Source organism: Haliaeetus albicilla, chromosome 5, assembly GCF_947461875.1.
Source record: "Haliaeetus albicilla chromosome 5, bHalAlb1.1, whole genome shotgun sequence".
Taxonomy (NCBI): Eukaryota; Metazoa; Chordata; class Aves; order Accipitriformes; family Accipitridae; genus Haliaeetus; species Haliaeetus albicilla.
In genome coordinates, this window is record NC_091487.1 from 39,919,547 (window position 1) to 39,934,566 (window position 15,020).

The 15,020-nt window shown below is 42.2% G+C and overlaps 1 protein-coding gene across 15 annotated transcripts in view; it reads left to right on the top strand.

Annotated features, from left to right (window-relative positions):
- The window catches only part of SIPA1L1 (signal induced proliferation associated 1 like 1), a 233,218-nt gene extending 222,517 nt beyond the window's left edge, over nucleotides 1-10,701 (top strand). For 13 of the 15 annotated variants that reach the window (XM_069784270.1, XM_069784276.1, XM_069784272.1 and 10 more), the window contains 5 exons: nucleotides 1,272-1,515; nucleotides 4,580-4,726; nucleotides 7,164-7,278; nucleotides 7,764-7,845; nucleotides 8,613-10,701. In XM_069784270.1, the coding sequence (XP_069640371.1) occupies nucleotides 1,272-1,515; nucleotides 4,580-4,726; nucleotides 7,164-7,278; nucleotides 7,764-7,845; nucleotides 8,613-8,756 (732 nt within the window). In that variant the 3' untranslated portion in view covers nucleotides 8,757-10,701. Of the gene's footprint in view, nucleotides 1-633; nucleotides 1,227-1,271; nucleotides 1,516-4,579; nucleotides 4,727-7,163; nucleotides 7,279-7,763; nucleotides 7,846-8,612 lie in introns of those variants that run through there. The other 2 variants (XM_069784284.1, XM_069784285.1) reach the window with 2 other exon arrangements.
- The last annotated feature ends 4,319 nt before the right edge of the window (nucleotides 10,702-15,020 follow it).

The window sequence follows — 15,020 nt, forward strand, 5'->3', positions numbered from 1 at the left end:
CCTCATACTGTGATGGGCATGTCCTGAGGGATGCAATGCAGAAGGGAAAATCTGATGTATTAGAAAGTTGGCATGGGACATGGCTTCTCTTCCCTTCCTTGTCTTTTGATGATAGCAGGTTTTTTGAAGTAATGTTAGTTGTTTCTGTTCCTTAACCATGAAACCAAAACGTGCAGCAGTCTTTTAATATTAAAATTTGTAACATTTTGGAAAAAAAAAAATCTGGCAGATTGTCTTCCACTGTACAGTACCAATAGTCCCTCCTCCACGCTCTTCTCCCACCTTGTAGTGTAGGATTTTGATCCCAGGAGTAGAGTACCGTCTGTTTAAATGGCTTTTTTCCTTTTTCTGAGAAGAGAGAACTATTTTTATGTGCAAATGAGCAACTCTTTATAAAGTTTAATCACTCCTTCAGGAAATCTCATTATCTCCTTTTTTGTTTAAACTTGTTTACACAGCAAATGGGGGTGGTGAGGTCTTCCGTTTTTGTTTGCCGTTTCTTCATGAAAGCCTTTGGACCAAATTTTAACCAAACCATAAAGAAATGTTATGTCTTAGAGATAGTTATGGTGCTACAGGTTTCATGAAAATCAGTGTCTCTGCTGATCAGAATGGTTATGTGTTCTTTGATAGCAGCTCACTGGCACTGACCAGAGAGTATGTAACTCCAAGCTAACCACAGCATTTCTTTCTCCGATGTGGAGCATGGAGGAAGCTGGGATGATGGTGGGGGTAAGACACAAGTTCTCTTACTCATGGGACTATTTACTTAATTTTGATTCAAATCCTTCTGAAGAATCAAAGCGGTGGTGGGCGTTCCTAGTTGTTCAGTAATATGAGACTTTTAATTAGTTGGCATTTGCTGGTGCTCTGCCTGCAGGAAGGCAGCCTCCCCTGGGCACAAGGGAGAACTCTGGTTTATGCAGCATTCAGTCTGTTTCTGTAAACATTATCTCTGCTACACGTCAGCTCTAGAATCCGCAAGGGCTGCCTGAGATTTCCACTTCAGGGGAATTTTGACGGGTATTTAAAAGGTAGAATGTGAGATAGGCTAAAAAAGACCTATATATGTTATCTAGTTATAATCTCCTTCAAAGCAGATTCCTTTAGATCTTTTTCCTATCCACTCTGAAAAAATACTGTGTTTATACTTGCTTTCTTATTTAAACAACAACAAAAAAAATTAAAAAACAATTTCAACATAGACTTCAAAAGTTTCTTTATTGATTTTTTTTTCTCATTTCTTTTTATTTGTTTTTATGAATGTATAGTCACACACTCTGTCCTGTCAGTCTCCCTTTCCCAGCACTCCTACTACAAGGCGTGCCTTGCAAAGGACTTTGTCAGATGAGAGTATTTACAGTGGTCAAAGGGACCACTTCTTCACCTCGCGGGCCTCGCTCTTGGACCAAGCCATGCCAAATGATGTACTATTCACCAGCACGTACCCTTCTCTCCCAAAGTCGCTGCCATTACGGAGACCATCATATACTTTGGGAATGAAATCACTACATGGTAAGTGTATTTCCCATTTTTCTACTTTCAGAGGAATCCTTTGTGAGTCATGTTAAGGGAAAATGTTTGTTAGAGCAATTAGTACTTCCATCTTGATCTTGCTAAAATGAGGAGAGTCAAGTCACATGCCTGAAAACATAAAATAGGATGGGAAATTTTTTTTTTCCTCACTTCAGTAGGTATAGTAAGACTGCATGACTGGTCATGCAGTTACCTTGTGGAGGGAGCGCAAAAATTTGCCTCATTGGCTGTAAGTTTGCACCATTTCTTCCAGGAGTCATCTGGACTAGTTGGACCAATCAGCAAATAATGTATGCCTGGTTGTCCAGCAGTGACAACTTCAGGTGTCAGTTCCTTTAGTGTGGGATTATGAGAACAAAATACTATTAGGAAAATAATGATATAAAAGTGGATAAATACTAGTGGACATTTGGATGTACAACTACACCAGATACTGCTTTTATTGCACCAACTGTTTTTAAATTCACTCCCTTACCCTATTCATTTTACAGGACTTGAGTTACTTATTTTAGTCACACATCAACAGCTAACGAGAAAAAGTTACTTGGTAAACTGCTATCAAGAAGGCACTCAGCTTTCCCTCATCAGTTTACTGAAAAATCTCAGTAGGATTATCTGATAGGTTGTGTGTTGCTGCATGTGAATGTCTCAGTTGGTGAGAAAGGGAATTTTCACAGGTTCCCGCTGTACCTCATAATTAAATGTGTACTAAATGGGTTTTCCAGAAATAGAGCTAGATCTCACAGTGTAGGATTCTGCAATGTTTTCTGAAGAAGTACATGTCTGCTCTGATTTATTCATGTCTTGGTATGTTTCAAGAGGAAAATGCAAGGCTATCAATAGATTCAACTCACTATAGTGGGCCCTAAGCATGGTCTGTATTTAGATACACCGGATACATTTGACAGTGAAGGCTGCTGAAGAAATCTATTTTAAGTTCTTTTCATCTGTCTGTGATCACCAGGCATCAGTTTTTAGTGTTGAACCTGACATTTTCATGAGCTGTTGTTTCTGTATAACGTTTCTTGCATAAGAGTTAGGAAACTGAGCTCTCTTCACTTCTGCTTTTTATATGCACTAAAATAACTTTGCAGACTTGGTTACACTTGTAACTGGCTGGTGGATTTGGCTTCTTAGGGTTTGGGGTCAGAAGATTAATGATGCCATCTGAGTAGAAGTGGAAAGCAGCACTCGGTCTCTTCAATTAGATGCCTATATTTTCCGAAAAGAAAACCACAAAACCTTCTTTCACTGTCACATTCTCTTCCACACCAAACCAGTTACTCCTCCTACCACATAAGCTTTCTACATTTGTCAACAAAATAAGATTTTCTGTTTTCTATAAAATGTAGGCCTGCATGATAAAAGGACCACCTATTTGAGTGGCACACGAATTGTCTCCGCCCTACACATGCCTTTGCTGAGAGAAGGATTAAGTACAGTTGGATATTTAATACCACAAGTATTTGTTGGCTTCCAGCTATTCAAAATTCTTTTAATTCAAAGATCTTAATAACAAAGAACAGCTATTCCAGAGCACCTTCATTTGTTTTGAAGAGGGAAAACAATGAGCTAAAAATATTCTTATTTACTCCTGTCTTAATTAACAATCCAACTCACACTTTTAAAATAGGTAATTTTTCATATGGTAAGTTTTTTCTTCTAATTCTGTGTATCTTTTCACTAATTGTAAAATATTTTTATGTTAAGAACTTTTCAAATAACTGCCCTCGTTTTGGAAGATGATGCAAGAATCCTCAGTGTTAATATTGAGCTGAACTTCCATTTATAAAAAGTAAACACAGACACACAAAAAAAAAATTCAAGATTTTTGAGCAAAGGAATGAATGCAGCGTAGCTTTTCTGGTCATTGGTTCCCAGGCAGCAATATTATTTGGCTAAAGTTACTAGAAAGTTATTCTAGTTGTTGAAGTTATATAGTTATTAGACTACCAAAAAATAAAGGCAACAGTAAGCCACACAGCTAGTGGCATTTGTCTTCCAATGGGCTTGTATCCTGCCCACCACGCTGTCTTTCTGTTCTCTCTGGTCCAAATGGATTCTTCACTATACCCTTCTTCTCTGCAGCCTTCTCCCAGGTGCCCAGTCCATCTTCTCACCCCTACATCTCTGGTGCTTCTAATACCACCCACAAATTTTTCAAAACTTTCTTTATGCCTTGACAGAGGGCATGAGGAAGTGAGTTGTTGCTGCTTCTGAGCTTACACATGTGCTGACTGACCAGGCATTGTGCATTTTTTGATTGTCCAGTCAGTAAATTGAAATAAAGTAGGTAATTGTTGGTTCACAATTTGGTCTTTCCCTAATTAGTGGCAATAACTCAAGTGTTTCACTTTTCTAGGCACCAGTTTGCACAAAAATTACAGGGACCTTATATCCTTCTTTCGAGCTTGCCAGTGTTTTTTCCGTAGTGGGCCGTGTACCAACTTATGGATGGGTGTGGGTATTTTTCAGTAAAGATCAAGAGGTTTCACTAAAGTGCGGAGAGATAAGCAGTGCTTTGGAAGTAATTTTAAGGGTTTTCTTGTTCTGATTCATCTTGGTAGGCCTTAGTTTGCTCCCATTGGTTTATGAGTCTGTAAAGAGAGGGGAAAAAAAAACCCCTCACAATTTTGTATGTTTACAGGAGCAGATAGGTGCCACGGAGTGTAGAAGCCCCAGCAAGCTGCAGAGCCCTCCAAAGTATCTTCAGCTTGTGCAGAAGCAGGAATCATTGGGTAGAAGAGTACTGCCTCTGGCCCCAGTGCTGGCGGGGGGCAGAGACTGGCTTTTGAAGTGCTAAGCTGCAAAGATTCAGACAGGTTAGAAGGGAGCTGAATGCCCTGGTGAGAAGCACTGTCTCAGAAAACAGGCTTGTAACATGCTGTACCTGGTCAGTTACAGTTGATCAAACATTATACTGAGTTCTGGTTCCAGAAGTGCTATCCCAGAAAAATTAAAAATAGGGATGCATTAGTATTAAGAAAGGAATTTGTTTGGGTTTTTTTCAATGGAGTTTATAATTTGTTCTGCATTACTCTAGGAGAGTTTTCTGCCTCAGACAGCTCCCTCACAGATATCCAGGAGCAAAGACGGCAGCCCATGCCAGACCCTGGTCTTATGCCATTACCTGATTCTGCCTCTGATCTGGACTGGTCAAACTTGGTAGATGCTGCCAAAGCCTTTGAAGGTAAGTTTGCAGAATATAATATTTAGAAAGCTGGTCTTTGTGCATGCTTCATTAAGGAGTGGGTTTGGGTGTTTTCTACTTAGTCTGAAGCTTAAGCTCATTTAAAATAGCAACTCGAGTCTTAAGAGCCTAAAACTTTGTATGTAATACTCAGATACCATTTCTTCATACTGGAATCCCTCTGTGCTATGGTTCAGCCAAATCTCAGTGAAGCTGGCTACTTCTCATTTTGAGCAGTTGCAGACATCACAGCTAGAGTGGAAAAGACATCTGACACGAAAGTGCAAAAGTAAAGTCAAATAGCAGGGGAAAAGCATATGAGTACATTAATGATTGCTTGCTTACTGCACTAGCAAGAAGTTTCTGTAGTACAGCTGAAGTGCGCTGCCAAGGTAATTTGGGAAATATGCTTTGTTGTTATATACTTTTCCATTGCTGTTCTTCCCTTTGCATACACTGAATACGTAGACTTGCACATAAGTGTCATTTCATCCTATGGCGCTTTCCATCTCCTTGACACTTAGTAAACTGAAGAGAACTATAAGCTGCCTAGATGTATTTGAATTTAAAATTAAATAGACTTCAGCCCAAAGGGAGTTTACCTTACAGTTAATATAATCCAACGGAAAAGTCTTCTAGGTGCATTAAACAGAAGTGCCTTTTCCTAATCTCTGCATAAATGCTGTCCCACCTTCATGAAAGTGTTTTTGCTGATCCTGAATCTTTTAGACATTATTCTACATGGTTGGAGAAGGCTGTGAAGTAACTTCCTTTCTTGGCTGTTCTCTGATAGTAGCCATATACATCATTAAGGCAGTGCTTGTCTAAGCTGGTGTTCAAGATGTACATGTGTGCTCTGCTCTATTGCCATAGGAGTGGTAGGATCAGCATGTCTCATATTTCTGCTCTGCAGTCTTGGGAAAGAGTATTCAAAGTAAGCCTTAGTCCTCAAGACGAGATTAATTTGTTGTGATTGGTTTTTTACCACCACATAGGGATGAAACCCAGGTTTTAGTGCATTTCACAGTGGTCAGGAATTTCTGTTTAAAAGATCCCCTTTTTTGGTTAGATTTATTTGACTGTCCTCATTAACCTGAATCCCTCGCTTTTGTAGGTCCCAAACTCACTTGTGTTTCTCTTTAGACGTGTGAACAAAGTCAGTGTGGTGAAGGTAACAAACTGACAGCTCAGATGAAGAAAAGCTGGGGTAATGTGTTGGCTGGCACCTTCATCTCACCGCTGTAAAAATATATTCAGATTTGACTTGGAGAGGGAACAGCTGTCTGATGTCAATATAATCCCAGTCTCTAGTCTCTGCCAGGTGCCAGTAGGGGTTGACAAGTACCAAGCAGCCTAAATTCTGATTTGTGATCCTGGACACCTTTCTTCTACATTGTTGGTTGGTGTCTTCAGCACAAGCCCCTGCAGTTACAAATAGTGGTATCTGCAACCAGCTGAAACAAAAGCTGCCTGGATCCCTGAGCTACACCAACCTTCAGTATTTTCATTCAAAGGAAAAAAGAGGGGAGCAGGAAAAATACCATCAAACACCAAGGCACATTAATTTTAGCCTTGTTGAAAGCATAGAATAAAAATTTGCCCAGCAGAAAAGGATGATACTGTTCTATTTCCAGTGAGAGACCAGCAGCTGCTGAGGGAGAGAGATGTTAATTTATTAAACTAAAAAGTGTTTATGTTACTGTTTGTGCTAGGAAACTCCAGAGGTAGGCCCAGTTGGGAGTTCACAGTCACATCATGTGACAGTGATTTAGAGATGTGTTAAAACATCTGAGCAGTTACAGGACAAAAAAGTGTAGACGTAAGGCAGGAAAGAGGTTTCACGTTTCAATCTGAAAATGTTTTCTAAGGCATAAGGAAAAAATTTCAAGTTCTAAAAAATTACATTGGTCATTTTACTTTCCACATGTAAGTTGTGCATAGCGAGCTTTTCTTTCCTCAAGACAAAGCGATCCTTTATGGAGTGAAGGAAGCTAAATGTAGTCACTGAGCTATTGGGTAGTGTCATGCAGTTGTACCCAGGAAGTTCGGCACAGCTCTTGTTGTTCCAGCTTGGCTTCTTGCCTCTCTTGGAACTGGCCTTGGGTGGACTCTGTGAGCACCGCCAGAGTATCTCTGCTTTGCCCTCTTTAGCATCTCCCTCCTGGAGAGATTCTTAGCCTGAGGGTGATGCATGATCTGTGTGAGCATGCAGTGCTTGCTTGTTGAATCCAATACAGTGGAGAACCTGGTGCAAACACTTGCAATGCCTGTTTGCTTCTGTCAAGTGGATATTGGTATGTCGTATCATCACTTTACCTTGCTTGAAACAGACTTAGATTGCTTTGAGATCCTGCGGTGTAGCTGTTGCACTGTAGCATGCATAAACAGATAATCATTACTGCTGCCTTTGTTTTTCTCTGTATGTTTGCCTTCTCAGTTCAGCGAGCTTCATTCTTTGCTGCTGCTGATGAAAATCACAGACCTGTGAGCGCTGCCTCCAGTGGTGATCAGGCTGAGGACCAGCTTACTGCACAGATAAAGCCTTATACAGGGTAAGTAAATACACCAGATAGGCAGGCTTCCTCAGCTACAAACCAAGGAAAAGAGTAGCAACACCTTTATTTGGAAGCCATCTCCGGGCTTCACAGAACCCTTCGCAAGTTCTCATGAAGATGGTGGTGGGAAGTGAAACCAGAAGAATCTTAAGTACAGTTGAACCTTTTTGCAGGTTGTCTGAGACATTCATGAATGTGTCCAAAGCAGTGGTAATTCAAGGCACATATAATGAGCAGAAGTAGAGAGAAGTTAAGTGATAGGATGGCCCCAATTAATAACGAGTTAAATTTGTTCTGTGGATTAATGTGCTGCATGTGTTCCATGTGCTCTTTGTTAGGTTCTTTTTGTTCGTTTTGTGAATTCTTAGTGTACCTGAGTGCATACCTACATAAAGCCACTTGGTATAGACAAGGCTGTTAGCTACCCTATGTGAAGACTGTAAGTCATATCAGTACCTATTCTTGTTTCCTGCTTTCAACAGTAAAGAATCTCCTCCAACTCTCGCCTCTAAAGTGGACCAGCTGGAAGGTTTGCTGAAGATGTTGCAAGAGGATTTAAGGAAGGTAAACATTTCATCTACAGAAAATCTCTAAGACATATATTTAGTGCTGGTAGGTGATGCTAATAACTATGTAATCCTGCTTTACCATGCCTGTGACAGCCTCATCCTTGTATGAGAAAGACATTTCTTTGCTACTTTTCGCAGGCCATACTTCTAATTATGCAAAGCTAAGGTGGAGTGTCTAAATTTGTAGGCATCTGGTTCCTCCACTTAAATTAGGAGGGTGATTCAGAGTACCTCCAGTCTGAATTCAGGTGACACTGCGAAAGGCTTTAAGTTAGTCCATGTAAATATATGCTGCTGATGTTGAAAAGTGAGAGTATTACCTAAACATATAATTTCTACTGTGGAAACTTACTGTATTGTGTTACTGCCTGCTTGGTCCAAGAAGGATCTGCTGTGATCAGACAAAAAGTCTCTTAGCTGGGGAAGTATTTGCAGGAATATTTCCTATCCCTTATTTAGTTAACCATCTGCAGTTGTATATATGTGTTGTACATACAGGGCATGCCCAATTTTATTTCATCACTTGGGGAACTATCTTCTGTATTAGAATTTAATATAGAGAAATCCTACTCATTCAAGCAAAAAGTGAGGAATGAAATGTCACAAATGTCCCTTAGATATAAAACCATGTGTTACTGCACATAAAGTCCTTATAAAAAAAAGAAACTTATGCTCTCTTAAGAGATTCTTGTCTCTCTATATAGTTAGGAAGCATGACCTAAAATTTCCACTAAGATCTGTATTTTTTTCTTCATGCCTAAGGAAAAAGAGGACAAGGCCAGCCTTCAGGCTGAGGTGCAACATTTGCGGGAAGACAACTTGAGGTTACAGGAGGAATCCCAGAATGCAACTGAGAAACTGAAGAAATTCACCGAATGGGTTTTCAACACAATTGATATGAACTGAGAACAGTGTACGGGGAAGGAAACTATCTGTTATGAATATTATTACTGGGACTTAAGCTTTAATGCCACCTTAATCATGACATGTGAAAGTATAGTCAGAGCACTTCCCTGCCCTTCATCCTCCAATAACCCTTTTTTGCATCTCTGCGCGCACTCAGAACAATTGCAGATCAACAATCAATGTCTGCCTTTTGTAGAAAAACAAAGTAAATAATTTTAAAAAGGTAAAATAAAAGTTTAACTGCTAAAATGTGAATGTCTATTTTTTGCACATTGTCTCTTTATCTGTTATGTACAAAATGATTTGGAGGCAGGATCAGGCTTGCTGTTCCATCTGCCTCTGTTTCCATTAACTCCTTTCTCTCTGTTTCAGGTAATCTGCTTTTCCTTGCAGCTTTGGCAAATATTATGACATCTAGAAAATTAGAAAGAAATGTTTATTTTACTGCTCTTCTTACATTGTTTTCTGAAGTATGCCACAGACAAGGGGATGTAATGCAATGTTTTAGGTGTCTCCTTAGCAATTTGCGCTTGATTGCTAGTGCTACCTTCCCATACATTACAGAGAACGCGTGTCCATAGTGTATGGTACAGTACAACCAGCATCATAATATTTGGAGAGAGACTAGAGACGTGGGCCATGGGTGAGGCATATTATCACACATCTATTGCATTAGCATTTCTGGTAGCCTTTGTTTCCCGTGGAAACAATGGCTGCAAGTAACTACGAACAGCAAAACTAGGCATGCTGCAGTTCATGCTGTATCAGGCAGGCTGAGAGATACTGAGTAGTGTTGCTGTACTGCTTAAGTATAGTCCCCTTCCCTTCCAGGGGAATCTGTTACTTGCATATGTGCAGAAGACTTAGGCTGAAGTTGTAAAGAGATTAAGATTTCTTTCCCCTGAAGTGTTTCCATAAAAATCCACATAAACCCTCTCCGTGCACCTGCCTTCCCATTCCATTTCTCCGGACTTCTCAAATCACAACAGATTTGAGAAATGTTTATTCAACTTGTGTTTTATTACATGAGAGGTCTTATAAATCTTTTACTATGGTAGACAGATGTAAAGGTAAATTAGAGAAGTGTATTTTTCAAACTACTGGGATAGGATTGGAGCTCTGAAATCCCCAATCCCCAGTGAAACTGTGTAGCATGAGATTTCCCAAACTGCCTCATGCCAAGAAAGTTAATTTCTTGTTCTTTGAAGGAACAGCTAACTTGCCACAACGTGTTACCTCTCTAGAAAATACCTTTTAGGTGTCAGAAAACGACTTTTAAGCGCTGCAGTTTGCACAGGCATTGAACTGTGCAGCATGCTGAGAAACCTTTTCTACTCCCTTCTGAGTATACAGTCACTACCTTAAAAAATATTGCCTTGCATAAAGTGCAGTATATTTGGAGGTTAATTTCAAGAGCATCCACTCCCTCCCCTTTACCACATTCTCAAATAGACAGATTAAAATCATTGGGCATAGTCTTGTCACAGAAACTTCCACGCTCTTTTCAAATCCTTTTTTCATGCTCTTTAATCTTGCTCCACACAAGTACACACTACACTTCAACCTCAAACTTCATTTGTGATGCTAATCCCCATGGAGTTCTTCTCTAATGTTTTGTCATGGAAATGGATCTCTTTGGAACTATTTCTGGAGTGCTTTTGTAAAGGTTTAGAATGTCTTGGGTTTTTTAATGACTTGTATGAAGGAGATTTATATAATGCCTGATATTATTTGTAAATGGGAAATATTGCTAACATCTCTGAGCATCCTGAAGTCTTGCTTTTATTCTCTTTTAAGTTTGGTTTTTATTTTATTTCAAAAAATATTTTGGGACTTGGGGCAGACTATTTATTAGAGTTTTGCAACAGAGTTCTTCTTGTATGATGCCACTGAAGGCTACTTGTAAAATTCTGACAATAAAACTCATTTTAAAGGCTCTTCTAAACCATTTTCTTCTGATTTTGTTGGGTTTGTTGTTTAAGACTTTCCAGAGTGTCCATTTTTTCCTGGTTTCTTCTTCTACCACTTTTCTCGGTGCTTAGCGATTGAAGAGTTTAATTCTCTATCAGATTTCTACTTTTTATCCCTTTGAAGGCCATTACTTGGTATGTATACACACACTTCATCCCTTGACTTTTTATTTGTATTACTGCACAAATGTTTTTTCTTCCACCATTTACAAGGTTTGCTACCTGTAACAGTGATTCTGAGCTTCACCAGGTTGATATGGTAAAGGAGGAACAGTGATTTTTTTTTTTTTTTTTTAATCATTTATCAGGATTTTAGAACTTACTTGAAAAATTGAAGCCAATTTAGGTCAAAACTAAATTTGCCTGGCCCATCTGCCCAAGGGCACGCACAGCTTTCAGCATCCCAGAGCCAAACCTGTGAGCATGCAACATCAGGTGTTAAGTTTGTTTTGTTTTCCAGATCCCTTCCTTTGACTTGGGAGATAACCTTGGATTGGACATGTTTTGAATACACCTTTTCTTGGCCTGGTGGATCACCATTCTGCATGGCTCAAAAATGTGGAACTAGGTCAGTCTGCAGGAAAAGTGTCTTCCAGGCTCCTGAATGGATCCTTAAAAGGCACGTGGAGAAAGAAAATCCATCTCTTTCTGGCAGTGAAGTATCTGACCAAGAGAGCTCTGAAGCAGCAAGAACAAATAGAAGCATCTGATTGAAAAACAGGGGTTGAATCTTGGAAAGAAAACTAGATGCTGTTTTACCATTTGTAATTGGATACTGGCAATTGAGTTGAAGCAGAAAGTTTCCTGCGGGTCAAGGAGTTGCCCTGCCCATGTTCATAATGAATTTGCGCCAGAGGTTCCCACGCTCCACCGTGCGCACTGCGAGGTCAGCCTAAACCAGGGCAAGATCTAACTTGCAGCCATCTCCTCACAGCCTGAGTAGTTACTGGCCTAAGCAGAAGGTGGGTGGCTGTGGGAGGAGCGTGGGTAACAGGGGCTGCCTTCCTGTTTCACCCTTTTCTCCCAAGAAAGTGATGTTTTATATTCCTGGAAATGGTTTGTATTCCTTGTCTACGTTCTGGTGCGAACGTACTGGTCTCCCTGTGACAGTGTTTTGGATAGCCAGATGCGGCTGGTAGAGCAGCAGAAGGCTGCCTTCTCTCAAAATGCCCAAATCGGGGGGGGGGGGGGCCCACAGGGGGACTGAAGCTTGCATGATCGATAATACTCTTATCAAAAGTAAAGCAGGGTGTAGGTAACAGGTCAGAGGGTATCAGGCTGTGGTAAGAGGTGAGCTGTAAGGCACGCAGGAGGTGGGATTGTGAGGGGCAGAGGGTGGTGGGAAGGGGACTGGGGAGCCAGTTATGGGGTTAGGGGAGAGATGTGGGGATGAAATGCAACACATCCAGGTTTTGCTCCTCTAAAAGTGTGGTTGCTGTGTGATAGGCTGTTGTTTCTGTAGGAAGCTGTGTTCCAGACCCGATGAAGGCGTATTGTGAGGAAGCCTTTTCCCCAGTTTTTCCTTTTGTGGGAAAGGTCCCTGTGAACCAGGCACAATTTGGGAGGGTTGTCTTGTCTGTTTTTAAGACCTTTACGTAATTCTTCTCTCTTCTCCTACTGCCTTCTTTTGGGTAGACAGTTAACAAATCCTCTTTTAAAGCAGTAGGCTGTCTCCTAGCAGACACTTCAGCATGGTGTTAGTCCTGTATGTGAGCAACTTGCTTCGCTGCAAGACAGCAGGGAACAGAGGGGGTTGCTGTTTACCAGCTGGTATGGCATCCAAAATTGGATTCCCTGGAGGAGAGATGACACTGTCCCTCCTCCACTGCTGCAGCTGGAGCAGAGACGGGCTTTGCTGAAGCTGTTCTTAATGGACAGGACCTGAGTGATGAGATGATGAGGCTTGTACAGGTGCCTTCACCTCTTCCTGGTATTAGCTGTGGTGAGGAAATCCTTGCTGTGCTGTTTGAGGCAATGCTGGCGGTGAAAAAAGCTCATAGAAATTACTTGAGAGCTCTGCAGTAAGAGCCCCTTCCCCTAGCGGAGGTTTCAGCTTTGGCTGGGCGTGAGGGGAGCGAGGCTGAGCAGTTTGCATGAGTTGGACTTGTCAGAGGCCAAGGTCTGGATTTGGAGCCCCATTTCTCTGAGGCAGGCAGTGGCTGACAGCAGCTACCTACAACCTCTTTCTGCAATGAAGACTGGCTGCAGCCGCTGGCTGGGAAAGGCAGGTCTTCTCTTGCTTTCCACTGCAACAGCCTGGGGGAGTTGCGCTCAGGTTTGGGGAGACACAGCTGGCTGCTGGGGGGCCTGGCTGGGTTTTGCCCCACTTGGTATGCAGGGTCACAGCAGGCAAGTCCCTCTGTCCGGCTTCTGCTCTTGTGTGGACCCCTCTCCCCGCAGAAGGTGATTTCAGTGTGTCAGAACCAGCTTGTTTTTTTCCCAGATGTTTGATGTCTGAATGATTTTAAGTGGGCTGGGCTGCTCACGGCACAGCAGAGTGTGGTCAGCTCAAGTGGGAACTTGTATGGGTTGCTGCAGTAAGCTGCGTGGCCTTCCCAAACAGCAGGGCTGGGGATGCAGAATTTGTGGTTTATCACAAGGTAAGTCCAGTTGGAAGGATCCTCAGGAAGCGTCTTGTACAACCTCCAACCAAAGCAGGGTCAGCTCTGGGGTCAGACCAGGTTGCTCAGGACGTTACGGAGTTGAGTCTTGGAAAAGAAACCTCCAAGGATGGAGACTGTACAGTCTCTCTGGGCAATGCATGACTGTCCTCATCATGAAAAAGTTATCATCAGGGTTAATTTTAGAAATGTGTAGCCTCAGCAGCAGTTGCAGGCTATGTTTTGCCTACATTCCTCCAAGAGCTCATGACACAGGAGTCTCTACCCTCCTTGAAAGCCTGCGAGCCATCCCCTGCCTGGAGCAGGCAGCAGAGCACCCACATTTGCTTTCCCTCTGTTGAGCCTGGCAGGAAGGAGGCCCTGCGGCTTGGTGCGTGCTGAGCTTTGCTCCACTAATCCACTCCCTACGGTACAGTTCTGATTTTTTCCTAGAGATTTCTCATTTCTGTACTCAGTACCACTTACTCATGCTTTAAGGCCTGGATTGAGCCCCCTGGTTCTGCTTCCCTCTGCACTGCCTGTGAGAAGGACGCACATGCTGCGAGGTGGGGAGGCACAGCTGTGGGGCGGACGATGGTCTCGGCAGCTGAAGGAGGCCCGTCAGCTTTTGGCACACAGAGTCAGAGACTGAAACTAGGATGCGTTCAAGGACTATAACTGAAAGTGGTTTCCTAACCTCATGTTGTGACAGTGCCAGATGTCACCAACTAGTAACTAAAAAGAGTTTTCACGCTACAGGGGCAAAAAAATAGGGACTTGGCCTGGTACGGTTTTAAACTTCATTCCTGTTCTTTCCTCTTGCTTCCTCCCACCTGCTCCTGCACTTTTCTTCCAGCAGTTTGTTCGTTTTGTCTGGTGGCTGGTGACTGCTGTTCTGCCGCCCGGGATCTGGTGCAGCGAGAGTGACTGCTGCGCCAAACCTGGCAGCGAAGCTGACTGCCTGTGGCTGAGCTGAAAGGGGAGACTGAGGCGAGCAATTGAAGCACTTGGCTGAACAAAAGAGCTTGACTGCTCACTTGATTTTGTGAAAGGGGTTGAGGCGCATTTGCATCTTCTTTGCATCTCACACCCAAAATGGAGTTTGCTTAGCTGGAGCTGGGAGGCTCAGTGATAACTTAGCTGTACGGAAGGAACAAGCTATGTCATGCCCAAAGAGCTATGTACCAGAGATAACACCTGGGATGTGTCTACCCACACACCAGTATGTGCTTGCCTGGCACTTCATCACTCGGGGGTTTCAGCTCAGTCCAGCTCTGCACAGAGGAACAGCCCAGAGCTCTGCTGTGCCAGCTTCTGCTGCAGGCGTAGCATGGATGGCAGTTTGGGGAGATTTCAGTCTCTTGTTTCCTCCCTGACCCATCACATTTAATCCTAAGAGTGGCATAATATAAATACCATCTATTTGCTTTTAACAATCTTTTCAGTGCCTTTTTTTTCTTAAGAGGTTAGGTTTTTTCATGCTGTGCACAAGCATTTGACAAATGCCATTCTTCCTTGTGACTTCTTCATATTGGTAGATTGGTCAGTCACCACAACCTGCAAGTCCTAATAGTATTATTGACTGGCAGATTGTTTTGTGACCTTCCTTGCTTTATATTCTTCCTCAGCTCATGCTCAATATGCAGCCTGGTGAAAAAAGAAGGGGCAGAGCGGAGAACATAGAACCAGCTTCT